Source organism: Carassius gibelio, chromosome B24, assembly GCF_023724105.1.
Source record: "Carassius gibelio isolate Cgi1373 ecotype wild population from Czech Republic chromosome B24, carGib1.2-hapl.c, whole genome shotgun sequence".
Classification (NCBI taxonomy): Eukaryota; Metazoa; Chordata; class Actinopteri; order Cypriniformes; family Cyprinidae; genus Carassius; species Carassius gibelio.
Window position 1 is genome coordinate 5,054,536 of NC_068419.1, and position 27,988 is coordinate 5,082,523.

At 36.0% G+C, this 27,988-nt stretch overlaps 4 protein-coding genes and 1 long non-coding RNA gene across 6 annotated transcripts; 3 read left to right on the plus strand and 2 right to left on the minus strand.

The window, feature by feature from the left end:
- The first annotated feature begins 1,808 nt into the window (after nt 1–1,808).
- LOC128013349 (retinol dehydrogenase 12) lies at nt 1,809–4,554 on the plus strand. 2 transcript variants are annotated; one of them, XM_052596274.1, is made up of 7 exons: nt 1,809–1,944; nt 2,256–2,368; nt 2,455–2,610; nt 2,697–2,801; nt 2,892–3,101; nt 3,746–3,938; nt 4,116–4,554. In XM_052596274.1, exons 1-7 carry the CDS (start codon nt 1,931–1,933, stop codon nt 4,216–4,218), a joined length of 894 nt encoding a protein of 297 aa, XP_052452234.1. In that variant the 5' UTR covers nt 1,809–1,930; the 3' UTR covers nt 4,219–4,554. The 2 variants fall into 2 exon arrangements, with proteins under 2 accessions (XP_052452234.1, XP_052452233.1); XM_052596273.1 differs by lacking the exon at nt 1,809–1,944 and having other exon boundaries at nt 2,239–2,368.
- A 1,542-nt stretch (nt 4,555–6,096) lies between these two features.
- On the plus strand, nt 6,097–11,545 carry ptchd3a (patched domain containing 3a). The gene is made up of 4 exons (XM_052596266.1): nt 6,097–7,290; nt 8,165–8,286; nt 8,814–8,959; nt 9,051–11,545. Exons 1-4 carry the CDS (start codon nt 6,559–6,561, stop codon nt 10,916–10,918), a joined length of 2,868 nt encoding a protein of 955 aa, XP_052452226.1. The 5' UTR covers nt 6,097–6,558; the 3' UTR covers nt 10,919–11,545.
- A 953-nt stretch (nt 11,546–12,498) lies between these two features.
- On the minus strand, nt 12,499–13,391 carry LOC128013353 (uncharacterized). Its single transcript, XR_008183302.1, has 2 exons — nt 13,235–13,391; nt 12,499–13,140 (listed from the first exon to the last, which is right to left on the minus strand). It is a non-coding gene; the product is annotated as an uncharacterized LOC128013353 (long non-coding RNA).
- A 1,279-nt stretch (nt 13,392–14,670) lies between these two features.
- On the minus strand, nt 14,671–23,077 carry yme1l1a (YME1-like 1a). Its single transcript, XM_052596524.1, has 18 exons — nt 22,935–23,077; nt 22,094–22,225; nt 21,533–21,716; nt 21,043–21,144; nt 20,559–20,668; nt 20,301–20,448; nt 19,964–20,071; nt 19,558–19,731; nt 19,319–19,471; nt 19,099–19,231; nt 18,953–19,015; nt 18,260–18,372; nt 18,025–18,180; nt 17,772–17,923; nt 16,436–16,562; nt 16,278–16,351; nt 15,742–15,828; nt 14,671–15,668 (listed from the first exon to the last, which is right to left on the minus strand). The coding sequence occupies exons 1-18, from the start codon at nt 22,965–22,967 to the stop codon at nt 15,525–15,527; spliced, it is 2,193 nt and encodes a 730-aa protein (XP_052452484.1). The 5' UTR covers nt 22,968–23,077; the 3' UTR covers nt 14,671–15,524.
- Nucleotides 23,078–25,874: 2,797 nt separating this feature from the next.
- On the plus strand, nt 25,875–27,462 carry LOC128012823 (eukaryotic translation initiation factor 1b). Its single transcript, XM_052595366.1, has 4 exons — nt 25,875–26,095; nt 26,646–26,809; nt 26,879–26,980; nt 27,125–27,462. The coding sequence occupies exons 1-4, from the start codon at nt 26,065–26,067 to the stop codon at nt 27,167–27,169; spliced, it is 342 nt and encodes a 113-aa protein (XP_052451326.1). The 5' UTR covers nt 25,875–26,064; the 3' UTR covers nt 27,170–27,462.
- The last annotated feature ends 526 nt before the right edge of the window (nt 27,463–27,988 follow it).

The window sequence follows — 27,988 nt, forward strand, 5'->3', positions numbered from 1 at the left end:
AATTATATAACCGAGTTAATTAGCTGGCCCGAAGTGTAATGGTCAAAATAAAGCAACGCTATTAAATTTTATATTCCTACTCTTTATATTCCTCGAGTCACATAAACCATACTGAGGCAACAATGCATTGTCGTTTTAAGGCACATTGATTAGTCCCATAACAATCACTCAAGATCAACTATATTCAATTAAATCTAGTAAGTCACATTTGTAAAGCATTCTCCAAAGTGAAGGTGAGTGAGATTATATTTTTTATGGCAGCCTGGGGTGCTCTAAAACTCAAAGTTTGGCCTTTAATGTGTCATCTTTGAAGTGACTATTAATCAGAGTTGATTTAATTATAGCTCTCTCTCCCTGTTAGTGTTACCGTCCCGTTTCAAATGGTGGAAGGAAATGTTTACTCACACATTATCATGTGATGCCTGACAACGCACTTCCTGTTAAGATAGCAAAGTGTGCTTTGACCGGTGTTGAGGTGTGTTGACATTTAAGGTGTCATGAACATTTATAGTAGGCTACACAAGTAAACATTTGCGGGTACGTGAATAATAGTTAACTAATAAATCTCCACACGAATAAGATTGAAGTAAAGGCAAACATTTTAAACAGTAATAGCTACTGTCCCCTGGTGGCATGCGACCATCATGTATCATGCGATATGCATTAAGTCAGCCTTAAATTTTTTATTTAAGCTACATGCAATGCATAGACAGTGAAAAATAATTTTCCACTAGTCATCTACAGATTAGCCGTGCAACCATATATACGCACAATTAAACGTATGTATATAAATGCAGTTATATAAATGTTAAATGTATATGGAAGATGTCATTAGTCCGTGCAGTATTTCATTGCATCTACGCTGAATTACAAATAAGATTGTGTCACTGCGATGTGAGGAACTTTGCAGTAGTGTTGTAGCCTATGTTAGACAGGCTTATATACTTTTTATTCAATGTGCCTTACCACAGCGTGAGATGTGGTGCAGTTTCTGAGAAACATTTACAGTTCAAATCTCACCATCACTAAAGTGTAGGTGGGTTGGAGTGAGAGCGAAATAGAAGTGTGTAGAAGCCAAAAATATATGATGCAGCGGATGGCAGTATATTTAAAATTTTAGTGAAGTTGTGAATTAGTGAAACAAATTAAGGAATGACAAGGTAGTCTTTCTAGAGAGTTTTTACTGGGTGATCTTGAATAATTGTACATGCTTAAAATTCATTTGTCACAGGACATGTTGAAAATTAAATGGAGATCAAGTTGTGAAACACTGACGTCAAATTGTACTCAAAGTTATGAAGTTTATGCCAACAAGTGCTGCTGTCATTAAAGCAAATGTGGGTTTTTTAACGTTTATTATTATTAGTAGTATTATTATTTAATAATAATAATAATAATAATAATAATAATAATAATAATAATAATAATAATAATAATATAATTATTGTAAGTGCAATGCATCGACTTATTTTTTCCTTATTTAAAATGCAAGGTAGAAGAATTATAAAAATTCCAGTCCCTTGTATAAAAATGCTAACCTCAAACTTTTAAAGCCTGCTTATTTCTTTACCATGAATCTACTGACATCTCCTGGTTAAAGTAAGAATTTCGTCAACTAGTCATTTTTAAATCTTAAATATGCCGGTTCTTTCCGTTTTCCAGATACTAACGATATGATGTCATATAATAAATAAAAGTATAAAATACTTTTAAAATAAAATAATGAATTTACAGTTGAAAAGAAAAATACAAATACGTAATAAAGGGTGGAGCTTCGTGGTCTCTGACCAATGACAAATCCACTTGTCTTCCTTATACATCATTTGACTCCTCCCACTAGTGACAGAGCGAGACTTTTGATCAGGCTGTTTTTGTCTTATTGATAGTTTATGAACTTATATTTTTGTGTCTGGATACGAATCACAGGAAAATGCAAGCTCTAAGGTATGAACAGATATGTATATGTTATATTTCAGATGTTTTATAGATGTTGACAGTAAAATGTTGCTCAATAACCTGTTACAATTGTACCGAGGAAGTAAAGCAAAGGGATTTTCATTCATGCGATGAAAATAGTTCAGATGGTTTTAATCGAAGACAGGCCATACATGTCTGGGCAAAAACGAAGGATTATATTTTATAACTTTAACATATTTTAACGTGAAATAGTCGTCATATCAAACCAACGCCCATATGAATCAAATTGAGTAATAACTGCATTAACGTTACGTGTATTCTATGCATTTCCTCCTCAGAAATATGTTTCGCCCGTGGTCGTCTGATGCCAGACTTGACGGTAAAACCGTTATAATTACTGGAGCCAATACTGGAATTGGTAAAGAGACAGCCATAGACCTGGCAAAGAGAGGTGGGCATTTCTAAACAGTTTAATTTTAATATAATGTGAGTTGTAAACATGTCATCTTCCTGTCTTTGCTGCTGTCTTGTCTTTAGGAGCACGTATTATTATGGCATGCAGAGATACTGAGAAAGCTGATGCAGCCCTGAAGGAAGTCAAGGATGCTTCAGGTAACCAGGATGTTGTTACCAGCAGGCTTGACCTGGCAGATTCCAAATCGATCAGAGAATTTGCAGAGAACATCAATAAAGGTGAGATCACCAGGATATGGTATAAAGTCCTTTACAAATGTCTTCCTTATATAGGGCTACAGTGATGCATCTGGGTTGTCTTTCAGAGGAAAAACAAGTCAACATCTTAATCAATAACGCTGGTGTGATGGTTTGTCCTTATGGAAAGACGGCAGATGGTTTTGAAATGCAACTAGGAGTGAACCACATGGGTAAGCATGCGTAATTTGTCCGAATCAGACATCACTTTTAACCCTAAAAGAAATTACGGGGAGACATCAGAACTGCTCTTCTTCCTGTAGGTCACTTCCTGTTGACATATCTGTTATTGGATCTGATTAAAAGATCAACACCTGCGAGGATCATTAATGTCTCGTCCATGGCACACCAATGGGGGACCATCAACCTAGAGGACATCAACAGTGAGAAGAACTATGATAAACAGAAAGCCTACAGTCAGAGCAAGCTGGCGAATATTCTGTTCACTCGCTCGCTGGCCAAAAAACTAGAAGGTGCATCTTTTTAAACATGATACTTGCGTTAATAAATATAAATATGATCTGCTCAAGCAGTTTATTTGTTTTGGTATTTTGCATTATTTAATTTAGGATAAAATTAATCTAATTATTGATCTAAAAGCGATCTGTTCAAGCACAATTTGTATTTTATATTTAATATTTCATTAAGTTCCTTTGTTAGTGTCAGAAGTTTTGTTTTTGCTCTTCTTCAATTTTTGATAGTCAATAAAATGTCTAAACCAGAGGTGGCCAAAATGTTGACCATGACGGACCGTGGGCTGAAAGTAAATGTTGTGTTATAATAAGTATATTATATTAAAATTGACATTAAAAATGAAATTGACTTAAAAAAAATATAATGAAATATATGCTTCAATTGCAATTAAAAATATATATATTATTATTATTTCCCCCCTCTTTTGTGATTAGTCATACGATTTAGGCATCTCTGGTCTAAACCAGTTTGATTAGAACTAAAATAGTGAATTAAAGTCTAGATAACCATTCAGTTGTGTGGCATTTTGCCCCTAGCGCTGGATAATTTCTGACCTTGTCCTTGGGTAATCTATTCTAATAAAATAACTGATGCTTAAGTAATCCTAATAATCCTTCTCATCTGGTCTTTTTGTGCATCTCAGGTTCTGGAGTCACAGCGTATGCTCTTCATCCTGGAGTGGTTCAGACAGAACTGTGGAGGCACTTGAATAAATTTCAACAAGCTGCCATGTGGGTAGCAAAGCCCTTCACTAAAACATCCGTGCAGGGAGCTCAGACCAGCATCTACTGTGCCGTGGCCCCTGAACTGGAGACAGAGAGCGGAAAATATTACAGGTTAGTGGATTTTCATCTCAATCCCAGCACTACTGTAGGTTGTACCTGATTTATAGCTGAGCTTACAATATCATGTCATGGTGTTTTATTAAGCAATCTGCAACAGTTCAGGCATGTTTTCATTTGTCTGTTAGACCATCGTATCTTATACTCACCTGTCTCCTGCTCTCCACGCAGTGACTGCACACCTGCAAAATGCTCGCAGGCTGCCATGGATGATGAGGTGGCCCAGCGCCTCTGGGAACTCAGCTGTAAGATGCTCAGCATCACATGGGAGTGAAAACGCATCTCTCTTCCTCATGAGTCCAAGTTTTACTGCAGTCTGCCTAAAGCTGGCCCATCTACTGTCAAAATCAGAAATACTAATAGTTAGTATTAAAAACACTAGCATTAAAAATCACTAAATATATATAAATGTGATATATTTTATACGTGATGTGAAGTTTAAATATTACATTTATTAGACTTAGGTCTGAGGTTGCTTATAAGTTAATTTTCTATAAAATACAGGTACGTATTTATGCACTAAACGATATAAGAACTAAATGCCAGATTCAGGCGGCTGAAAAAAATGCACTGGGTATATGTGAATAAATAATTTGGAATACATTTACAATTTTGTATCCTGGTTTTAATTTTGAGTTTCGAATGACCCAAGGAGAAGAGAATTCAAAATTAATTTATTCAAAAATATATTTAAAATATGAGGAAAATAGGATAGATTTAATTGAAAACATGAGGGTACATGTAGAATAAATAAATAGTCAAGTACAAGTCAAAAATACGACACACACACACACACACACACACACAAAACTGTTGAAGTCAAAGATGCCAGCACTGCAACCCAGCTCTGCTCTCTCTCTCTCTCTCTCTCTCTCTCTCTCTCAGACTTCGTTGCCATGACAATCTCTCATTTCTGATCTCACCCTGACCTGATCACCATGACAACAGCTCATTGCCCAATATAGTGTGATGCAGGAGAAAATACAAAAAAGGTCACTAGCTCCATCTAGTGGACAACAAAAACTGACAAGGCCTGTCAATTCTTATGTCTAAAAAGAAAAAGAAAACTAAAGCAGTTAAATTAAAAACAATGACCTAAACAAATGACTTCATCCAACAGATGTTTTCAGATAAGTAGAATACTATCTGACCCTGTAAAATACAAGAACAGTATCAGTTGTGCAGAAATAATTTGAGGCCCTCAATTATCTCCTAATGGCAAATCTCGAGCACTATGAGAGTCGAAGGCATTTTTGTTGGGTAATTAAGCATTGAGGTAACTGAAAGGCATGAATGGAGCCTTGTGTTCAGTAATGAACTTTCATTCTCTCCTCACATCTTCTGTCCTGATGGAGCAAAATGAGCAGAAACCGCGACGTAAGTCCTAACTCAATTGTTCTGTTTCTAAAATGTAGTTTATTATATATTACTTTTCTAGATGTTTAGAAAACCATTCATGATGATTTCAAGACTTAAAAGCAATACACTTATCTGAAGAATATATAATGTGACTTTGAAAAAGTTGTAAGTAATAATAATCCAAAGAACCATAAAGCCATCTCAGTCCTTTACACCAAACTTTTTTCTATTAAGATTGTTTGCCAAATCTGATGAACTGCAACCAATTGTTAAATAATCTTTATTTATAATTGCTTTATAAACTCTTTTCAAATATATATTATTTGTGTGGGTTGTAAACAAATCTGCATCCATTCAATAAACCAGCAAAAAATGAAGCTTGAACATAATGAACATAATTATATAATTTACATAATAAGATTTTAATTAAATAATATAACAGCTAAATAATGTATTTTATTATGCATAATTTAATTATTCATGCATCAGGTTTAATTGAAGCATACTTCAAAACATTTTAGACAATACACATAATTATATAATATGTGCACATATTTATATATAATAATATTTTAATAAAATAATCTGACTGCTGAATAATGTATTTTACTATGCATGATTTAATCAGTCATGCATCAGGTTTAATTGAATCATCAAACATTTTGGGTAATATAAATAAATATGTAATACATAAGTATATATATTTAATAATAATTTAATAAAATAATATATCTGAAATTATGTGTTTGTATGCATAATTTAATCATTCATGCATCAGGTTTAACTGAAGCATACTTTAAACATTTTGGATAATATACATGAATATATAATACATACGTGTATATATTTATATTTAATAATAATTTAATAAAATAATATACCTTTTAAATAATGTATTGTTATGCATAATTTAATCATTCATGCATCAGGTTTAATTGAAGCATTCAGACATTTTCGGTAATATCTCTTTGTGGTTATTTTGTCAGTCTAAATATAATTTGCTGTTTGTGCCCGTGAGTGGTCGCCCTTGGCTTGATCCCTGTAGATTTTCACGCAAAAATGCGTCAGGATATTCACATACCACGCATGCATTATGAAGTTCTTTCTAAATCAACTTTTATCTAATTGTTATAGCTAATTTAAACTTTAAGTGCTTCAGACACAATCCAGATACAGAGAAAGTTAGGTTTACGTTAGTCTCATTTATTTAGCACAGCCTTTGCCCCCACTAAACTTTTCTTTTAATCTTTCCAAAATGCCGCTGAACATGGCTGGATGCACCACAGACTGCGTGGAGAAGCCGATCTCCATCTGCTTCCAGAAGTTCGGTCGCTTTGTGGGAACTCACCCGTGGTGGTTCTTCATCTCTCCCCTGCTGATCTCTGCGGTGTTGGGGAGCGGGTTTTATTTCTTAGAAGATCGCGAGGCCAATGACATTGAGGATCAGTTCACACCTGTGAACGGTCCTGCCAAACTGGAGAGGCAGTTCGTGCAGCAGAACTTTCCACAGAACGACTCGGTGTTCTCCAACCAGAGACTCTACACGGATGGAGTTTACGCGTCCTTCATAGCGGTATCGAGATCCTCCAACATCCTCACAGACGCTGCCTTTCAGGAGATAGTAACCTTACACAGGAAGGTCAAGGGGCTGAATGTGTCCATGGGTCACGAGGTGCTCACTTTTGAGGGACTTTGCGCAAGACGATACAAGAAATGCATACCCAATAAGATTTTGGACATTTACAAATATTATGGTAATAATTTAGAAACGACCGAGCTCACCTTTCCCTTCTTTCGTTTTGGATTCTCGTACATCTTCCTGGGCTATTCGGTTGGTGGAGTGAATATAAACTCTTCTGTTATTAAAAGTGCAAAAGCAGTGCGCCTGTTTTATTTCCTAAAGGAGGATAATCGCTCCAGAACAGATTTATGGCTGAATGAATTCCTGAAGGTTTTTCCCTCTAATTTATCACTAAACCTCATTAAGGTAGGTTTTATTTTTTATTTATGTTTTGCTTGAGGTCTTTGTTGATGGCAATCGATGCTAGTTGTCGCCAGGGCTGTAGGCCCACTGCATAATTAATGTTTGAAAAGTTGCACAAATGCTTGTTTTTGATTCCAGAGTTATTACGTCGTTTTCAAATACATCATGGTTTATGTCATATATCATTTTGCAATAGCTCTTGGTTTTACAGGTGACCTTAGTATGTACTAGGCTGTTGATATGGCTTTTATAATATTTATTTATTTAATAAACTTAAAAGTTGTAATTTTAACTTTGCTTTCCTAATAAAGTGTTGTAATATTATTTAACAGTTCTTTCAGCCAACACTTTATTAGGAAAGCAAAGTTAAAATTACAACCTTTGAGTTTATTAAATAAATAAATATTTTAAGAGCCATGGAATAATTTTTCTATAGTTTATTTGCAATACATTTCTGCAATAAGTTTTTTTTATTGTGTTTAATCATGTTAGTTAGCTGTATTTTTAGTTCTTTTTACCCTAATCGAAATAATCCAACTGCAGTTTTATTGAGATTAATTGGAATGTGCAATGAAAAAACATGATTTTTTAATGAGTTAGCTGTTTTTGAAATGAACTATTCATATATATATATATATATATATATATATATATATATATATATATATATATATATATATATATATTTCCTAAAATGCTCTGTAATTTATTTATTTTATTTTTTTATGGGGGGTTTGGCGGGAAATGTTTATGTTTAATTTATTTAAAATCTTTTGATTCATTCAGTAGTTTAATTAAAATAAGAAATGTTTTTGTAACTATCCTCTTGATGTTGATGTTCTTTTGATGTTGTCAATATTATAATTTACATCCTCAGGTCACCTATTCCACATCTTTGTCAAGGCAGGTGGAATTTGAGGCAAACACAAAGGATGTGATTCCTCTCTTCTCCATCACATATGTCATTGCCATCGGCTTCTCCATTCTCTCTTGTTTGAGGTATGTTAACTTGAATATTTAGGCTATTTTCTGTTTCCCAGAGTATTGTGCATTTTCTTGCACATGATGTTTTTACTTGTTCTCAGAACCCACATTTGACTTTTGTTTCTAGATAATTTGCATTTTAATTGTTTTAAAATTTGAAAATGTTCTGAGTAGTGATGGATAATTGGATAATTTGATTGGAATGAAAAATGAACAAATCTTAAATCAAATTCGTCAAACCTGTACACATATGCAGTGTTTAATCATGTTACAAGTTTAGAAATAATTTGAACACACCTAAAGATATATTATGCATAATGATTAGTTCACATTTTCAAGTCTGTACTGCATCTTCTCATCCTAGTCTTTCGTCATTCATTTTTCATGATAAAGCCTCTGTATAGGAAACAGAAATTATTTGTTCAACCCACATTTCCCAACTGCATTCAAATCAAATGAACAAATCTTGTTTTAAAATGAGTTCAAAATGACAATTTTTAACTGAGTTGAATAGTTGAATTCTATTGTGTCTGTTTTTCCAGATTTGATTGTGTCAGAAACAAGGCATGGGTTGCTACATTTGGGGTGTTCTCTGCTGGACTCGCCGTTCTTTCCTCTTTTGGGATGATGTTACACATTGGTGTCCCATTTGTCATGACAGTTGCTAACTCTCCATTCCTGATATTAGGTAAAACTTAAATATAAAGCCTGTTGTCTGCAGTGTTGTATTGTGTATATTAGCAGATTAAACTGATTTTTTTAAAATGTGTTTTAAATAGGGATCGGAGTGGACGACATGTTCATTCTCATTTCCTGTTGGCAGCAGACCAGTGTTCACGATCGAGTGGAGACTCGCCTGTCTAATACATACAAAGAGGCGGCCATTTCAATCACCATCACCACGCTCACAGACGTGTTCGCTTTCTACATCGGCCTCATGACGCCCTTCCGCTCAGTCCGCTCTTTCTGCTTGTACACCAGCACCTCCATCCTTTTCTGCTACATCTACAGCATCACATTTTTCGGAGCGTTCCTCGTTCTTAACGGACGGCGAGAAAACAGTAACAAGCACTGGTTGACATGCAAGGAAGTACCTGAGGAGTGTCCAGTGAGTCAGTCCAAACTGTATGAATTATGTTGCGTTGGAGGCGCTTACGATCCCCATACTGGCAGAGAGGAGGTACAACCGATGAATCACTTCTTTAAAAAATACTACGGCCCGTTTCTGATGAAATCGTGGACGAAGGTCTTTGTGATTGTGTTGTATTGCATCTATTTGATTATCAGCATTTATGGCTGCTTTCAAATTCAAGAAGGAATTGATCTCCGTAATTTAGCAGCTGATGATTCTTACGTGGTGAAATACTATGACAACGAGAAGGAGTATTTCTCAGAATATGGTCCAAACATCATGGTTGTCATCCGACGGGAATTTCCGTACTGGGATGCAAAGTACATGTCAGATCTCGAAACTTGCATTGAAGATTTCAAAAACTTATCTTTCATCGAAAAGGATATATTCACCTCCTGGATCAAATCCTACAAGTACTATGGCTATCACACCAAACTCAATCTGAGCACTGAAGACGTCTTCAAAGATAACTTGGAAACCTTTCTGCGATTGTATTCTGATTTTAAACAGGATGTCAATTTCACCAACAACTCCATCTACGCATCTCGCTTCTTCATACAGACGGTAAATATCTCTACTGCACTGGATGAGATGAATATGTTGAATAACTTGAGAGAGACAGCTCAAAAGTGCCCTGTTCCTTTACTGGTGTACCACCCCGCCTTCATCTACCATGACCAGTATGCGGTAATAGTCAGCAACACCATCCAGAACATTGGGGTCACAACGGCTGTCATGTTGCTTATATCCCTTCTCCTCATCCCAAACCCTCTGTGTTCTCTTTGGGTCACGTTTTCCATTGCATCTGTCATTGTTGGGGTCACTGGGTTTATGGCACTGTGGGATGTTAATTTAGACACCATCTCCATGATCATTCTTGTCGTATGCATTGGTTTTTCTGTAGACTTCTCTGCTCATATATCTTACGCCTTCGTCTCTAATAAGAAACCCAGTGCAAATGAAAAGGCCGTGGAAGCCCTGTTTAGTTTAGGATACCCTATTTTGCAGGGGGCTGTGTCTACTATTCTTGGGGTGGTGGTGTTGTCAGCTTCTAAGAACTATATCTTTAGAACTTTCTTTAAAATTATGTTCTTGGTGATCTTCTTTGGTCTTTTTCATGGCTTAACTTTTATCCCAGTTTTTCTGACCTTCTTTGACATGTGCAGTGGCACGCCAGCTAAGAACAAGTCAGGCCCAGAACTACAGGACGTGAAGAACAGCTACACCAACAAAATTCAATCAAAGGCAAAGGATGGTGAGCTGAAAGAGCGGGAAATTTATGACAATCACATTTTTCAACCAGACAACCACCGAACATGTCAGTCTCAGCCCTGCTCTGCTATTTGGATGATAACCGGCAATAACCATCATGTTCAAGATAACCATTTGTGTATGGCAAGCACTATCCCAATGTTCAAGGTTGACAGTCACACTTATGAGGTTCACATGTATACACCATCTGATGACGGCATGTTAAAAGTCACATGTCCATCAAAATTGTGTTTTAAGAAATAGCAACCACGTTTATGATTCAAATGTGCCCACTCCTAACTGAACTGATTTGTAAATTTTGTAAAATCCTTTTACTTCTATTTCTTCCTAGTATATTCTGTTTGTATGTGTAACAACTTTTATATGTTTCAAATAAAATTACAGATGCAAATCTAAATTGACAGGAATGCAACGTGACACTTGATACATCTGGGCCAATTATTTTTTTCGAACTTTTTATGGGTTTCAGGATGTAGCCGCCCAGTTAGCTCAGGTACGGTTAAGAGATAAAACTTTTAAGAGTGCATTAGTAAATGTTGAAATAAAAAATAATTTATTCATTGCTTTAGTAGTATTGTGTATTGAATCCTTTTGCTGTATTATCTATTGGCAATTTGATATGCCGTTTTCATATGCTACAATTTGCCCACCCAGTTTTATGTAGGCCCATCCACTTTTAAACCAATGTAGTTATAAATATAAAGTACAAATACTGTGTTGCTTTCTTAGATTTTGTGAAATAACAAACTAATTGAATGTACATATGTAACCATACTTTTCTCTGTATTTATGAGAGGTTTGCAATGTTTTCTTATAGACTGTTGATTGTGTAAAAGCCTATTAAAGACATAACTACAAGTACAAATTGATCTAAACTGCTACAAAATTATTTTTGCCTTTTGTTTTTTCACTGTTTAAAAAAAAAAAAAAAAAAAAAAAACATTCCCTTTGATAATGTAGTGCATGTGCTGTTGTGTTTTCCTTGAGGGAAGAGAAGTGCCTGAGTAAGGATTAGCAGAAGCAAAGCAACAAAATAAATATTCACACATCTCTTGAAACAAGCGATTTTGCAAAGTCATGGCCAACATCGAGTCAATTCCTAATGCAGTGAATGCAGTTTCATCACTAAGATCATCTGTATTCACACTACAAATTTCATTCAGGATCTGTCTAACAAAGCCATCTACCGATGACTGAAAATTTATCCTAGAGTCCTCCACAACCTTGTTTTTTAGTCCCTCCTCCACTAAAGCAGAGAGGGAAACTTGAGAGACACATTTTGAGAGAGGTCATGGTTCTTTAGGTTTCTGAAATTTGATTTGCAGACCACCTGCTGGGAATAGTTATCTAACAGGCAGTTCTCCAGTGCTTCGTGAATCTGACACATCCATGATCATTAGCCCTTTTGTTTCCAAAAACTTTTGGAAATGGTCTTTGTCCATTAGTAGGCCTAGTTTAAGAGGTCCCCAATTGATTGACTGTGTCTGGCAAGTCCAATATTGCATCGGAAGTGACAAAAAGTATCCATAAAGGAATTAGCTGCTGCATAGTTAGCTTCTGCAGCATTTCCAATGAAAGAGGAGATTGAGGAATAACACACAAAGTAATCGAATGTTTGGTGGTGCAGAGTGGCAAAGTGAAGATTAAGAGCACCACAGACTTTAGGTTGCAGGACTTTTTGGAAAAGAGATCTAAAAAAGTCCTGCAACCTGTAACTATGTACACACCTTTCTTTGAGAACAGCTGTTTTGTCCTTGGAAGCAAAGGGATAGCAGACACCTTGCTCTTTGAATTGTCACTGGCAAGAGCTATCAAATTTAGAGTTGTTGCACTAAAATAAGATCCAGAATGCACTGCAGACTGAGAAGGCATTCCTTCAGGGAGCACCAACTGAAAAGTACTACTTTGTATTGATGGGCATGCTTTGTGCAAGTGCATTCCCTTGATTATGGCATGGGCTTTGTTGCCACCAAACCCAAAGCTGTTTAATCCAACCATCCTTACCCTGAATCCAGAATAAAGCCATTTTTCAGCTCTGGTGGGGATTTTAAGATTGAGAGATTTAGCATCTATGCTTGAATTTTCTGCTGAGTAGAACACAGGGGACAATACTTTCATGTTTCATCATTAACAGAATCATTATGAATCCTGCCACCCCTGCTGCAGATTCTGTATGTCCGATGTTACTCTTAACAGAGCCAATAAACAGGCCCTGAGCTTGAATGTCTTGCTTTGGCAATGATTTTTTAGATACTTCCTGCTTCAACTGGATCTCCTGCTGGTGTTCCAGTCCCATGAGCTTCTACATACTGGACATTTGGTAGATAATCCTCAGAGGAGTAGATCATGAGCAACAGAGCTTCCTGCTGGAGGGTTTGGTGGTCGGTGTGACGGTCTGGCCATCTTTGTTTAATGCAGTCTTCTTCACAATTCCCCAGATATGATCTTCAAGAGTCTTCAAGAGCCTGAAAAGAGACTTTTGCCTTATTATAAACCATAAATGAATAATGAATTAAATGAATTAACATTATGAATAATTAAAAAAAGTAAAATATCTACCTTTTTCAAAGGCTTCAGCAGGACTATACCACATCCCTCTCCTCTACCATAGCCATGTGTTGTATGGCAGAAAAGCTTGCTTGTGCCCTCAGGTGAGATCATCTTTGCCTTGCTGAAAGCCACAAAGACTCGTGGTTCAAGGATACAGCTGTCCCTTCCACCCCATCTCCAGTCCCCTAAAGATGAGGTAAATCAAGGATGATTAACAATGTAAATATGAAGCAATGAACAGACTTAAGAGTTAAAATATTTTCATTACCTTGTCTGATTTCCTGACATGCAGAATGAAGGGGCGACAAGGGATGAAGAACAAGCACTGTCAATGGGAAATGAGTGTCCAGTCAGGGTCCCTGTTCATAAGATCTGACATAAAAAACACTGTATGAGTATCCTAAAGTTAAAAATAAAACAATAAAAGTGAACTTACATTAGATTTATCATTTAGATTTATTAAACCTCAAATGCATCATCATGAACTGATTATTCCTACCCTTCAATGAGAGCAGCTTTGTTTTCTGTGTTTTTCCTGGTTTGCTCTCATCAGGATGAAACCACTCTGATGTGTCAAATCTTTCATCTGGAATCTGTTCCACACAGTTCATTCCCTCTACAAGAACTTTCCAGAAACTATCAACATCCTCACCTGTGAAGGTAGTAGATAGTCATGCAAATGCAAAGAGCATTGTCACAAAATAAGTAAAGTACACAACACATTAATATAGTACATTTACCTCCTGGGAAGTTGCATCTGATTCCAATGATAGCAATATCCTTGACGATTTTAGTGATTAATTATTTTTTTCAAAGATCATTGTCTCTTTGCAAAAAAAAAAAAAAAAAAAAAAAAACAGAACAGGCATCTCTTTGCTATGATGGTCTTCTCATGGTTGTGACCACTATTCATCAGCTCCCGGTAGCATCTAGGCATTTTTATAAAGCCTTTCTTAACTGAAAACCAATGGGAAAGCACATTTCTTTCAACAAAGGGTCTTTAAATGTGCAATCCTTCCTTTTGTAACCAGTTATTGTGGTGGTTTGAAACAAAACTCTGTAATTACAGACTTGGGTAAAGATGCAAACACTGATTGCAGTTTCCCTCACTTGACACAACAAAGCTATTGTCTTAAAGCTATCGGGGTGATTCTCTCATGATTGGCTTTAACTGGCTTCCATTTAGAAACATGTAACAAATTATGAGAAAAAAAATTACCTGAATGTGTGTAGACCGAAAATTTGAAATAAGATAACCAATGACTACCTCAACACACCTAACCCGATACCTGCAATTTTCAGACTGAATGGTTTACTGCTAGTCTTTTATTTCTGGGCCTCTGAAAAAGATCCATGAAATTAAAACCAAATTCATTTCAGTGTTCACTTCAATCTCAAACAAAATCGCAGCTTAACATTCTTGCTTTCAGGAAACGACAAAGAAATAAGCTTTTATTTTATTTTATTCTTTTACTTTATTTATAGTCTTGCCATATTGATTTCTGAGATAAATAGAACTAACATTTTTCAAACACATATAAACAGTGCAGTCACCTGACATGCAGAAAACCAAAATGTGGAGGAGGATGAAGCAAGAGGCTTTTAGCTGGAAGAGTATATTCAAATAAATAACTTGAAGAAACAGGGGATAGTAAGGTCCATTGGAAACATTGGGCAAAAATCTACAGAACTCTTAGTCAACTGTTCAGATACGCATTTACAGATATATTTATTCTTTATCTGTAAATGTTAAAATAATACTGACATTCTGAGGTCACATTCGTAATTGATTTGTGGTTTAGGGCTACACGGGAAAAGTGAACAATCTATACTACTATGATTACTTATATGATTACTTATAATGGTTTGCCATTTGCTTTCAAGTAAAATGCACCATTTACGAGCTTACTGTTTTTATCCATACCATAAATTGACTTATAAACAAGAGCTTCAATCTGGTGACAAATAATAGGATGAATAAAACATATAATGAACATCATCTTCTTCCTGTTATAGCTTCTTAAAACAAAGCAAAGAATTTTTGAGAACATTATTTCATTTGTAGCCATTACCTATTGGTTCAATACTCAGGCATATGTACTTCTGGCATCAATTTACCATCTTAAATTGATAGAAAATACATCTGAATTTCTGTTAGCTTAGTGTTTGAAAGCCAACCTGAAAAATGAAAAATATTAAGAGAAGGCTAGAAAGTCATTCAAAAGCCTTTCTTGTTTAAAACATTTACAAGTGAAGGGAGATTGTGCCTTAAAAATGTCACAGTTGATCCAAGACTTCATCATCTGGGATCCAGTGACTTTCCCTCCAAGATCATCTGGATTTCCTTTGCATCAAGAGTCTCGTAAGTTAGCAGGGCATCGGCCAGCAGCTTGTGTTCTTTGCTGTATGTCTTAAGTAGCTTCTTTGCCCTTTCATAAGAATTCTGAAAAAGACAATTAAAGCTGAATTTATACAATCCTCAGTCAATCACTTACAAACAAAAACTAAACACCTACCTGCAACAGCGCTCTGACTTCCTGTTCTACAGCAGCCTGGGTCTCCGGGCTGTGGTTCGTCAGGTCTTTGTAGGTCATGACCCCCAGCTGCTCAAAACACAGAGAGGTGAGTGAACTGCAGTTACAGGCGTTACTGACGTTAAAGATGGGTGGACGTGAGTGTAGTTTAGACCCTGCATGTGGGCTGCTCATTTTTGGAAGTTGAGTATGAACTGTGTGCCGGGGAAGGGATTAGGATGAAACACAGACTTAAGTCTGGAATGTGAGCGCTTACACATCCCTAATGGCTTTGAACACGTGGAAGGACTCAAATGGCTTCTCCAAACAGCTATTTGAATATATTAAATATTTCACTTCAAATATGATCTAAGTCAGATCCCTTTACCAACAATAATAACCTGAAGTAACGCTTAAGATTTTTAGCTAATATTTCAGTAATTTACAAACACATTTGCATTTTCATGGTTCTTTTATGTCTGATAAATGACATGCAGGTTAACAAATTAATTATTTAATAAGAAATAATAAATTTTTACCTTGTCACTCATTCCAAACCGTGTCACCATCATTTGTGCTATTTTAGTGGCTCCATCAAAATCACTGGATGCGCCTTGAGGAGGAACAAATAAAACATCATGATGTTGATATTTCCAAGAATTCAAAGTAGCAGTGATCAGTTAGGGACACATCTCACCGGTAGTGATGTGATCATTTCCAAACACCAGTTCCTCAGCAACCCTGCCGCCCATGCTGACGTCCATCTGGGCCAGAAGCTGGGCCCGAGTCTCACTCCAGCGATCATTCTCTGGCAGCAAGGATACCTGAGAGGAGGTGGCACAATGGATCTATGATGTATAACCCTAGAGAGCAAACACTTTAATTTCATGCAGGGTAGGCACTTTCTGTAAACTACTGTCAGATGTTTTTAATTTGTCTGAAGAGTTTTTTTTGTGAAATAGATTTAATGTTCAGATCTCAAGGCAGATGAGCTAAGAGTTCAAAAGTAGAAATTAAAAGTGAAAATTAAAAATAATTAAAATCAATGTTAAAAAATAATATTTTCCATTTTTATAACCCATAAGTCAGGGTTATTCTCATTCAGGTACTACACTACCCAACTTTTTTTTTTTTTTTTAATCATTAATATTATAATAATGTATTCATTTTACTGATATCAAACTTCTATAGTATTTTGTTTAAAATACATTTAAAATAAAACAAAAAAACTAAGAAATTATTTTTATATTCTTGTAACTTTTAATAATCTAATAAAATAACTTATAAGTAATATATTAATAATATAACTGAAAGCAACACAACATGATATTGAATTGTATGAATAATGGATAATTATTAGAGATTTAACAGTGTTAATAAATTATTTAATTATTTACTTTAAATGACCATTATATGATGGCGAATTAATCTAAATGTAAAAACCGAAATAATAAATGTTACCCTGGACCACAAAACCAATCTCAAGTTGCTGTAGTGGAAAATTTTTGATTTTTTTTTTATACCAAAAATCATTAGGATATTAAAGAAAGATCATGTTCCTTGAAGATATTTTATCAATTTGCAACTGTAAATATACCAACACCTAATTCTTTATTAGAACTATGCATTTGCTAAAAACTTAATTTGGACAACAAGGTGATTTTCTCAGTATTTAATTTTTTTTTGCACCCTCAGATTTCAGATTTTTAAATAGTTGTGTCTAGACCTAATATTGTCCTGTCCTAACAAGCCATACAACAAACAAAAGCTTATTTAATTAAGCTTTCAGATGATGTATAAATCTCAAGTTCAATAAATTGTCCCTTATGACTGGTTTGTGGTCCAGGGTCACAAAGGAGCATGCCAACTAAATATCCAACATTAACCTATACTAATAAATTAACAAAAAAAAAATAGTATCAGCTAATGAACTACACTATAACAATATTTCCTATGTCACACTAAATTTTTATGAGTCCATCTGGAAAAAGTGCTTAATGGAACATAATGGAACATTAAGACCAGCTACTCACGTGACCAAGTGAAGGGCCACGTGGCATGATGGTAGCTTTATTGATGGGCATTGCGTCTTTGGTGTAATAAGCCACTATAGCGTGTCCAGACTCATGATAGGCTATGATCATCTTATTTTTCATGTCGATCTCCACGCTCCGGCGCTCTGGGCCTGCACACAGACAGAGAATATAATTTCAGAATCTCTTGATCAAAGCATTAATCCCCATCACATGTTGCAGAGACTAAGCTGTACGTCCCTACTGGCCTCACCCATCAAGATCTTATCCTTCGCAAACTCCAGCTCCTTCATGGTCACCAGGTCCTTCCCATCGGATGCTGCTTTCAGCGCCGCCTGGTTCACCAGGTTCTCCAGTTCGGCTCCAGAGAAACCCACTGTTCCCCTAGCAATGATCTCTGCATCAACAGCTAAAAGACACACTCTGTTATTGGACTGTCCAAACAAGAATCTTTTAAAACGCGTTTGTTTTTTCTAAATCATTCTTACCAGAATCCACTTTAATTTTTTTCAAATACCATTCCAGGATTTCTGTGCGTCCCTTCACATCTGGTCTTGGGACCGTGACCTGCATGTCAAACCGGCCTGGTCTTACCAGAGCACTGAAATACACATTAACAGAAGTTTATAGATTTAGTTGATCAAAAATATTGTATAATCTTGATGGTAAAGTGTTAACTAGATAGATAGTGTAATATATCAGAAGGATACCTGTCTAGATGGAAACAGTTCAAAATCAGTAGAAACTACCCGCTTCTTAGTTAAAGATGAATAACAATGGGATTTGCGGTTGTTGCTTTATTGCCTTAAGTATTTCTTAAATGAGCTGCTATATGCAAATTATGGAGGAACCCACTTGAGTCTGTAAGCCTAAACCTACTGTTTGTATAAAATTATAAATATACCTGCATGTAAAAACATGGAATCACAGGGATAGTTAACCAAAAATAACAATTCTGTCATAGTGATAGTATCTCTTCACAAGACTAGGATTAAACTTGCTGATTTATATGGACTGATTCATTTTAACTATGCATTTATAACACTTTTGGATCACCTGACTTCCAACTGAGGGAGAGAAAGTTTCAAAGATGTCTTAAGAGTCTGGACATGAAGGTGAGTAAATGATGACAGAATTTTCAATTTTGAGTGAACTATCCCTTAACGGATATAGAAACCTACTTGTCCAAAGCTTCAGCAAAGTTCGTAGCTCCGATCACAATGACTCCTTCATTGGGTTTAAACCTGAAATCATCAAAATACTAAAATCAGACCTCTGCAGTTTCTTTCAAAAATTAATGATATGTAATAAAAAGCAACTAATTTACCCATCCATCTCAGCGAGCAGCTGGTTAATGGTTTGTCGTGAGTATGGGTGCATGGGAGACTCAATTCTCTTCCCTCCGACACTATCCAGCTCGTCGATAAATATTACACATGGTGCACTAGCTTTGGCTTCCTCTGTTAGAAAAAAACAGTAGTGAAGTGATTTTATTAACAGCAGAAGCATTATGGGCAATCCAAGACTATGTTTTTTTAAAGACTTACTGAAGAGGTTTCTGATGCGACTCGCGCCGACTCCCACAAACATTTCGTCAAACTCTGACCCGGAGGCGTAGTAAAAGGGCACGTCTGCTTCACCTGCTACAGCTCTGGCCAACAGGGTTTTTCCTGTTCCTGGAGGCCCCACAAGCAAGATACCTAAAATACACATCTAGTTTAGATATTTCATACAAACGGGAAACAAAACACCTATTTCCATAACTAAAGGAAGCAAAGAGTTTCACCTTTGGGAAGTTTACCACCGAGCACGGTGAATTTCTGGGGGTTGCGCAAAAATTCGACAACATCCTGAAGTTCGTTTTTGGCCTCCTCGACACCTTTCACATGTTCAAAGGTGACATTCTTCATCTGAACGGGGTCCACGGCTGAATCCAGACCAGAGGTGGTGCGGAAACGAACTGCATATGTAAATAGATCAAATGAAGCTTTAACCATATTGCATTCTAATCATCTGCTCGGAACTTAAGAGTCAGAAAAACAACTTTACATTACAATTTTACATTACAGCAACAAATCCTTTCATACATTATGTTGTTACATTATTATAAAAGCTGCAAATAAAAACAGCTATAGCCAAATGCATGCTATCACTCAAGCAAACATAAGGAAAGAATAAAATGGGAAACAAACCGGTGTCTGAAAACGACCCTTTACCCGAGAAGAGAGGGCTTCTGAACACACCATATAGACCCACCAGCAGGAGGACAAAAATAATCAGACGTGTCCTCTTTACAGAATCTGTTAGAAACAGCAGTAGTAAGAACGAAACTCCTGCAGCAAACACGCATTTTACTATATAACTAATTTTAGATAAGATGCTTTAATAAAATTAAAGCATCTTATCTAACATCAGATATTAGATAAGTATAATTCCTTTAATAATTTAATATAATGCCTGCAGAAAACACATATTTTACTATTTAACTAATGTTAGAAAAGATGCTTTAAAAAGGACTGAAAGCATTACCTTGAGTCCTCTGTGTCAAAGCCTGAGCTTTCATGAAGCCCTCAGTGAAGCCTGTCTTGAAAGCATCCTGGAGAGGTTCTGGCAAGTTATTCTGTTTCAGTAACTGCTCAAGATTCCCCAGGTCTTGCTTTTCCTTCATAAGGAGGCCCTGAAGAGGACAGAGGAAAAGATACAGAAAATACAAATAAAAGGCAAAGGAAAAATACAAGAGAGCAGGTTTAGAATATTATTTCCTCAGTTTTATTCAAGCTTACTAACCTTCATAAAGGCTGGCGTATAATTCTCGGCATCAACTGGACCTTCATAACCAGACGGCAGATGTCTAGTCTTGGACCTCATTGTCTTGAAACCTCTGTTTTGGACCCATACTAAGCATAAACACAATAAGACACACTTTTTAAAAATAAACCCACAGCTCCATTTATAGCCATTCACAACAAGAATGATAACCTTAACAATAACTATTTTAGCATCCAAACCAACAGAGAATAAAGTTTGGTTTAACATAAGAGAGCACTGCAATTTTGTCATCTGTTTCTTTAAATGTTCAAAAAATTATATTTTAAAATGATTTCAACAACAATGTTTTATCTATGTTGTTTTCATTATAGCTGTGGTGTGAACTTCACTATTCCCATAGAAATAAAACGGTAATTTAAACTTCATAGTTAGAGTTATTGTTAAAGTTAACATCCTTTATGTGAATGTCTTTAACTTTTGGTCACTTGTAGGTAAAGATTACGTTGCAGATGATGCAGATCTACGCAGGCTGCCTGGAGGGGGCTGGAGCTTCGCCTGCGGAACACCGAAGAGCCAAAGAGTCCCATGTGTTTGTGAGAGAACCCTATGTTAACAATAAAACATACAACTTAATTCATAGCAATCACTCTGATGAGAATAAAATGTGCCATTAGTGTCCGAATGACAAGAAGAAAAAAATTTAAGACTGAAAAGCTGTTTGTGCATAAAAAATAATATTTCAACGTCCTAATAAACATGTTACGGATTTATCTACTTATGATCTAGCTTATACAAAGTATTTAAGTACAGCAGGATTGAAATGGTACAGTGTCATTTCATGTGAAGCTGGACCAGCCTATATTTAATTTCTCAACAGCACTGTTGATAAAGAAAGATTGCATGTGACTGCATAAATATGTTCCTTAAGGGAATAAACCTAGTTTTTAAGCCACCAACTCGATATCATCACCTCATGTTGTGGGTAATCTCACCATATTTGTTTTGGAAGAAGGTGGGGGCAGAAATGTGAGATGTTGTCCATGCTGTTGAGTTTTGAGCGGCGCTGGAGATGGATTTCTCCTCTGGATCTATAGAAGGCAGCAGGCGCTCCAGAACATCATGTACATGACTGAACCTCAGCTCTGACAGACCCAGGTCCTTTAAGTTCACTTTGGGCTGTGAAAACAGGCCAATTAGAATTTTTAGGATTGTATTTTAATTTTGTATTATTTAATACAAATTTTAAATGTTTTTATTTTTCCATTTTCCATTTTAATTTCAGCTTTTTTTGTATATATTTTTATATCTCTGTATAGTTTTTGTTTATTTAATTTAGTTATTTTACAATATCAGTTTAAACTAAATAAAAATAACAAATGTTGCACTTTTTCAGTTTAAGTATATATATTATATATATATATATATATTTTTTTTTTTTTTCAAGTAATTAAACTGGTTTGATTTTCGTTAAATTATAAAAACCCTGCTGTAAAGAAGAACTCTAACATGCACATGATATACAGCAGTGTGTGGTGTTGTCGCGACTGTCATACCTCACTGAGAAGTGGGTCATGTTCAGGTGAAAGGTCTCTCTGTAGACTCTGCACTGATGTGGTTACGGCCGAGTTGGCTGAACTCTTCAGGTACTGGACCACATTGATCAGATGGGTCAAAGGCACTGTTCCCTAAAAAAAGAGTACATTTTGGTCACATTGCATAACCTAGTGTGGAAGAAAAGTGTTAAACAAATAAAATAATACAATTGCCAGTCCTTGAATGATCATACAGGCTAAGTGACTGATAAGATCTCTATATATATGATTGCTAGAGTATGTTGTTCTGTAGGTCAGTTATGTCACTCTGACACACTGACACACTACAGAAACTTCCCTCCAGACACGTACACACTCTCAGTGTCTCTATTAAACAGCTGCTGTGAAGGTACTTTCACATAACAATGTCATCAGAAAATACGAAAATTAACTAAAAATACTTCAATACGATATGTGCATGTCGAACATCTGTATAGTATATGTTCAGTCAACAGTGAAGAATAACTAAGAAGAGTCTGAACAGATGGAAATGAATAACGTCAGTCAATCAGATGATGTAATCTGTTTGAAGATTGACTAAATGGTGTCACAATGAGCCATCAACAAGATGTTCTTAAAATAAACTTTTAATAGTAAACGATATTACTGTTTTAAATATCTATTTTAATCAGATTACATTTATATATATATATAAAAAACTATTCGTTTTTCATTAAGAGTCTCATTAACACTGTTCTGTTTCTGTTTCTCTTTCTCGTTTATTATTACTCGCTAAAGCCACTCATTTATTCATAAAAGGCCTTTGACTGTTACTATGTAAAACAATTAAATGTCCTCATACCTGCGATTGAAAGGTTGTAGAAAGAGAAAACATATTTTGGTTAGATTTTCGTTGAAAGGTTTTCTAACGCTCCCGAGACCTGTCAGATCCGCTGCTCCTCTGTTCTTAGGTAGGTTATGGCCATCGGTGTTGTTAATCTCACCGGTGACTCCAACCTTCCCATTGTGTAACCGAGAGACAACGTTGTTAAATTCAGCGAATCCATCGCTATTACGTATGTCTTCACTTCTTCGGTGGTGATCTAAATCAACAATCGTTGTCTTTAGTGCCACCTGCTGCCCAATAACGGTAAGGCGTGAAAAAGTATTTTGCTAGATGTTTTGCTAGACCTTGTCAACAATTTTTGAATCACATAACAAACCAATACAATTACAAACGTTAGAAAGATAATTCAATTCAATTCAGTTTATTTGCCAGACTCATGTCCAAAAGCCACGCAAGACAGGACAGGTAAAAACAAACAAAACAAACAAACAACAGTCAGTAAGAAAAAAAAAAAAAGCAAATAATTAAATACATACAGACATTTCAGCCAATGCACTCTCAGTCTGGATGTGTACCTGTAGCAACTCACTAAGGGATTTGAGAGTGCCACCATGATACTGTTAGTAGACTCATCCAGACGTTGCATAAATTTAAACATCAAATGTCTTAAAAGTGCTTTCAGTGTGGTTACTCCTACAGATACAAACATCTGACTAGCACTCCCTCCTCTGGGAACCTTGAGTAAAATTCTCATTGCATCATTGTAGGCAACTTGTAACTTCTGCATGGTAGATTTTTTGTAGGAAGACCACAGATGGGCTGTATAGAGAGGTGTACAGTAAGCTTTGAACAGAGCCACTTTAACCCGAGTATAACAGTAACTAAACTTACGTGCTATGGTGTTTGCCTGTGCATATAACTTATAACACTGTCTGTATATGTCATCATCATCATTCATATCATCTGCAATACAATGACCAAGGTATTTAATCTTTTTGCAGACCTTCAAGACAATTATTGGCTAGCATGAACACAGAAAATTAAGCAATTTATCCTGTTTCGTTCTGCATATTAACACAACACTTTTGCTGGAATTGTATTTTATATCAAATTCCACACCATAATCAGAGCATATATTAAGAAGCTCCTGCTGCCCAGCACTACTCGGACTAAAAGTAACAAGGTCATCTGCATACATAAGATGATTCACCAGCATGCCACCAATCATACAGCCAGTGTTGCAACCATTAAGTCTTCTTGACAGTTCATCCATATATAAATTAAATAAGACAGGGGACAAGATTCCTCCCTGCCTAACACCATTGGACACTCTAAAGGGGGTGGATATGCTACCCCCCCATTTGATATGCATCTGCTGGTGGGCATACCAATATGCAAGAACCCTCACAATATACCCAGGGACTCCCCTTTGCTTTAGCTTAATAAAAAGCTGTTTGTGATTCACGCGATCAAATGCTTTGGAGGCATCAATAAAACACATGAGAATGGTGGAATTTTTAGACTTATACAAATTCACTATTTCCTTAAGAGCATAAATACACATGTCTGTGCCATGGTTTGGCTTAAATCCAAACTGATTATCCAGGGAAGAGATATACCCACTCACTCTATCAAGGAGGATTCTTTCCATTACCTTGGATAAAATACTGGCCAATTCTATAGGTCTATAATTATCCAGGCAGCCAACTTTTCCAGCTTTGTCCTTAATAACTGGGACAAGCAGAATAGATAACATTGAATCTGGAAGTATGGCATGGATCAACAAACCAGTAAAGTTGATTGCTAAGAGGGAAGCAAGCCTAAGACTGGCATTTTTCAGATGCTCTGCAGTTATTGAATCCATACCACATGCTTTATTGTTAGGTAAATTCCATATGGCACCAAATACCTCATGTGTCAGAATACTTATTGATTCATTACTGATAGCAGAGTCCTCCACGTGTGGATCATGTTTTAAACAATTAAAGAGGGAACTATAGTGCTGTCTCCATATTTCAACAACATTATCTTCTCCGGAGACTCCTTCAACAGTACAAGGAAGGGAAGATTTACAGTTATTGAGGGATCTCCCCTCCTTCCAAAAGATAAGAAAACGTCACTCTGTAAAAAAGATAGTCATTAACTTTAGTTCCATTTCTTATTCAGATCAAAACAAACATTTAACATAAAGTGAAAACGTATATAGGAATATTGTGTCCTTATTATTACAGTAAAGCAAACCCAATGTTCTGTCTTTAGCGTCCTCTAGTGTCCGCAATGGTCTTTGCCTGTAAAAACATTACAGGCAAACGGATACCTTTGTTTATTTTATTAAACGTTATATAATATACACCGCTGTGCGAGGCATAAATATTGTGATGATAACATACAATCACTCTACTTCCTAAATGGCGTGTTGGAATCGTCTGAAAACGTGAATTTATAAATAAGTGATTAATTAGCTTCACTTCCGGGTTGTTTAAAGACCCCTAGAAGATTTTATTTATTTATTTATTTATTTATTTATTTATTTATTTATTTTACACATTATTATTTATTAAACAACTAGTAGGATGGTGTGAATTTGTAAATTATTAAAAATGAACTTGGATTATTAATTCAATTATTTGGATTATTAATTTAAAACAGCAATTTTCAGAATAGCAATTTAGTATTTTAATGGGATTCGCGTTGACAACCGTATACAATCAATAAAACATTGGGGAGAAAAAGGAAATTGTGAATAGTGAATTTATATATATATATATATATATATATATATATATATATATATATATACACACACACACACACACACACACACACACACACACACACACACACACACACACACACACACACACACACACACACACACACGGTAATCTTGTTTTCTAATCTACATATTTATGATTCTAAATTAAATGCAGCTGAGAATGCACTTAAAGTCTTTTGTGGTCGTGCATTAAAGCACTTCCGCTGTGTTCCACGTTAGAGGTCTCGCGAGAGGTTGCATGAGTCAGATTAAAAACAACCGCGCTGTGGTTTCAACGCCGTTTTATAAAATAACGACAAATCTAAGCATCAGCAAGCGGCTCTGATCGCCGAGATCTTTCCTCTGTTAAAGTAATCGCAGTAATATCGCATGTCCAACATACAGAACCTCCAGTCCTTCGGTAAGTTGCATGCATCGTGCACGAGTGAACAAACGGAAATCATCTCGAGCATTGTCTGTGTATTTTTTTTTTTTTCTGTGTGCATTCGTTCGAAAATATTGCTTAAGTGCTATGAATTAAATGAGCAACTAACAACTCTTTTTCTCTTACAAAAAGTAAAAAATGAGTGGGAACAGAAATTATAGGATTTTTAAAACCGTAGGGATTTTTTTTTTTGTTTGTTTATTAGACTACTTATTTTCCTATTTCTACTCCACTCGATTAAACATTGTTGCCTCTTTTAACTATACGTGAAAGTTTACTCTTCTTATCCAGTAACCGAAGTGTATGTTTGTGACCACGTTTTTGTCTAAGGTCACTTAAAAGTCCCCCAATGATGAGGGTAAAAAACGCTTGTGTGTATTGGTGGCATAAACCACTATCAGCTGTTACTCGCTACTTGACCTCCTTCCCATTGTGTGACATCCAACTCCTCTTCAGTCTTGAGCTCTTATTGCGTATGTGTGACTATCTTCTTGTAACCAAGACTGAAGTGTTTGTTTCTCTGTAGATCCCTTTGCTGATGCCACTAAGGGTGACGACTTGCTCCCGGCTGGGACTGAGGATAAGATCCACATAAGGATTCAGCAACGGAACGGCCGCAAAACGCTGACCACAGTGCAAGGCATCTCGGATGAATATGATAAAAAGAAGCTTGTAAAAGCCTTTAAAAAGGTATTTTCAAACCTGAGAACATTTCTTCCCACATCCTATTTGATGTTGAGTAGTACGCTTTTATTTTAGAAATTTGCCTGCAATGGTACAGTGATTGAACACCCGGAGTATGGAGAGGTGATTCAGTTACAGGGGGACCAAAGGAAGAATATCTGTCAGTTTCTGCTGGAGGTAATGTATGCTTGTGTTTGGAAAGTCATTATTAGTTGCAAGCGGTTTCTCAAAGTATGTTTGAATTGTTAATTTGACTGCCCTTGCCTGACTACAAATCAAATTTGGTTTTCACAGTTCCTCACTTTCACTCTTGTTTTACAGATCAACATCGTAAAGGAAGAGCAGCTGAAGGTTCACGGGTTTTAAAATGCTGGCCCCTCCAGGGCTTTCTAAAGGAACGCACCAGCATGTAGCAATCCTAGTATACTCATGGCAGGGTTTTTGTGACCATATGCTGACAGCAGGGTAAAACCGTTTGTTTTTTGCAATCATTTCAAGCTCGACTCTATTTAACGACCTCAAGTGGACCACTAATTCCAGGCTGGTCTGAATTACATACTGAATCCATGTTGCTGATGCTCGTGAAAGTTTTATGATAGATGCACTCCGTTGCACGATATGTTTTTATCAAGGACAATAAAGTTATGTGACTTTGCACATTTTTGACTATTTGTCTTTTCTTCCCTAATAAGATTTAAATCTAGATTGCATGAATAAAATGGGTGCATGTATATTTGTTCCATGTGCTTTTTTTTTTTTTTTTTTTTTTAATAATATGGGCTAGAGGTTTAAGAAGGAAATTCTATTGAATGAATGTACGGAAGAAGTTTGAGACTGCTTCTGGTTTGTAAAGTGCTTTTGTTCATGCTTGTTGTTTGGCTCATTGTCAAACCTGGAAATCCTTTCAGCTGTGGCCTAAGTCTGCAGTGTCCTGGTTGTCTTGCCAGGCTCAACACATGAGTGTAATCCTCTTTAAAGGGCATTGAATGGCATTCATGACTGGGGGGTGAAGGCTGTGTGAGCATTTCGAACACCTACCACAGCATGACAGTCTGAAGTTGAATGTCAGGAAAATAATTATTTGCAATGATTAAACCATTTAACCGTTTGCATTTTGGGACAACGCAAGGTCCTTTTAATAACTCAAAAATGCAACATAAGTGTGAAAAGTAGTGTTGGGCATTT

Excerpts from the sequence above, each read along its gene's own strand:
- yme1l1a (XM_052596524.1), bottom strand. The coding sequence starts at position 22,967 with ATGTTTTCTCTTTCTACAACCTTTCAATCGCAG. Across the intron at positions 19,016-19,098 it reads CTGCTCGCTGAGATGGATGG|GTTTAAACCCAATGAAGGAG; the intron begins GTAAATTAGTTG and ends TGATGATTTCAG. Across the intron at positions 15,829-16,277 it reads GGTTTGGAATGAGTGACAAG|CTGGGGGTCATGACCTACAA; the intron begins GTAAAAATTTAT and ends TGTTTTGAGCAG.
- LOC128013349 (XM_052596273.1), top strand. The coding sequence starts at position 2,239 with ATGCATTTCCTCCTCAGAAATATGTTTCGCCCGTGGTCGTCTGATGCC. Across the intron at positions 2,802-2,891 it reads ACTAGGAGTGAACCACATGG|GTCACTTCCTGTTGACATAT; the intron begins GTAAGCATGCGT and ends TTCTTCCTGTAG. Across the intron at positions 3,939-4,115 it reads GAGAGCGGAAAATATTACAG|TGACTGCACACCTGCAAAAT; the intron begins GTTAGTGGATTT and ends CTCTCCACGCAG.
- ptchd3a (XM_052596266.1), top strand. The coding sequence starts at position 6,559 with ATGCCGCTGAACATGGCTGGATGCACCACAGACTGCGTGGAGAAGCCG. Across the intron at positions 7,291-8,164 it reads TATCACTAAACCTCATTAAG|GTCACCTATTCCACATCTTT; the intron begins GTAGGTTTTATT and ends TTACATCCTCAG. Across the intron at positions 8,960-9,050 it reads CTCTCCATTCCTGATATTAG|GGATCGGAGTGGACGACATG; the intron begins GTAAAACTTAAA and ends TGTTTTAAATAG.
- LOC128012823 (XM_052595366.1), top strand. The coding sequence starts at position 26,065 with ATGTCCAACATACAGAACCTCCAGTCCTTCG. Across the intron at positions 26,096-26,645 it reads ACAGAACCTCCAGTCCTTCG|ATCCCTTTGCTGATGCCACT; the intron begins GTAAGTTGCATG and ends GTTTCTCTGTAG. Across the intron at positions 26,810-26,878 it reads TTGTAAAAGCCTTTAAAAAG|AAATTTGCCTGCAATGGTAC; the intron begins GTATTTTCAAAC and ends CTTTTATTTTAG.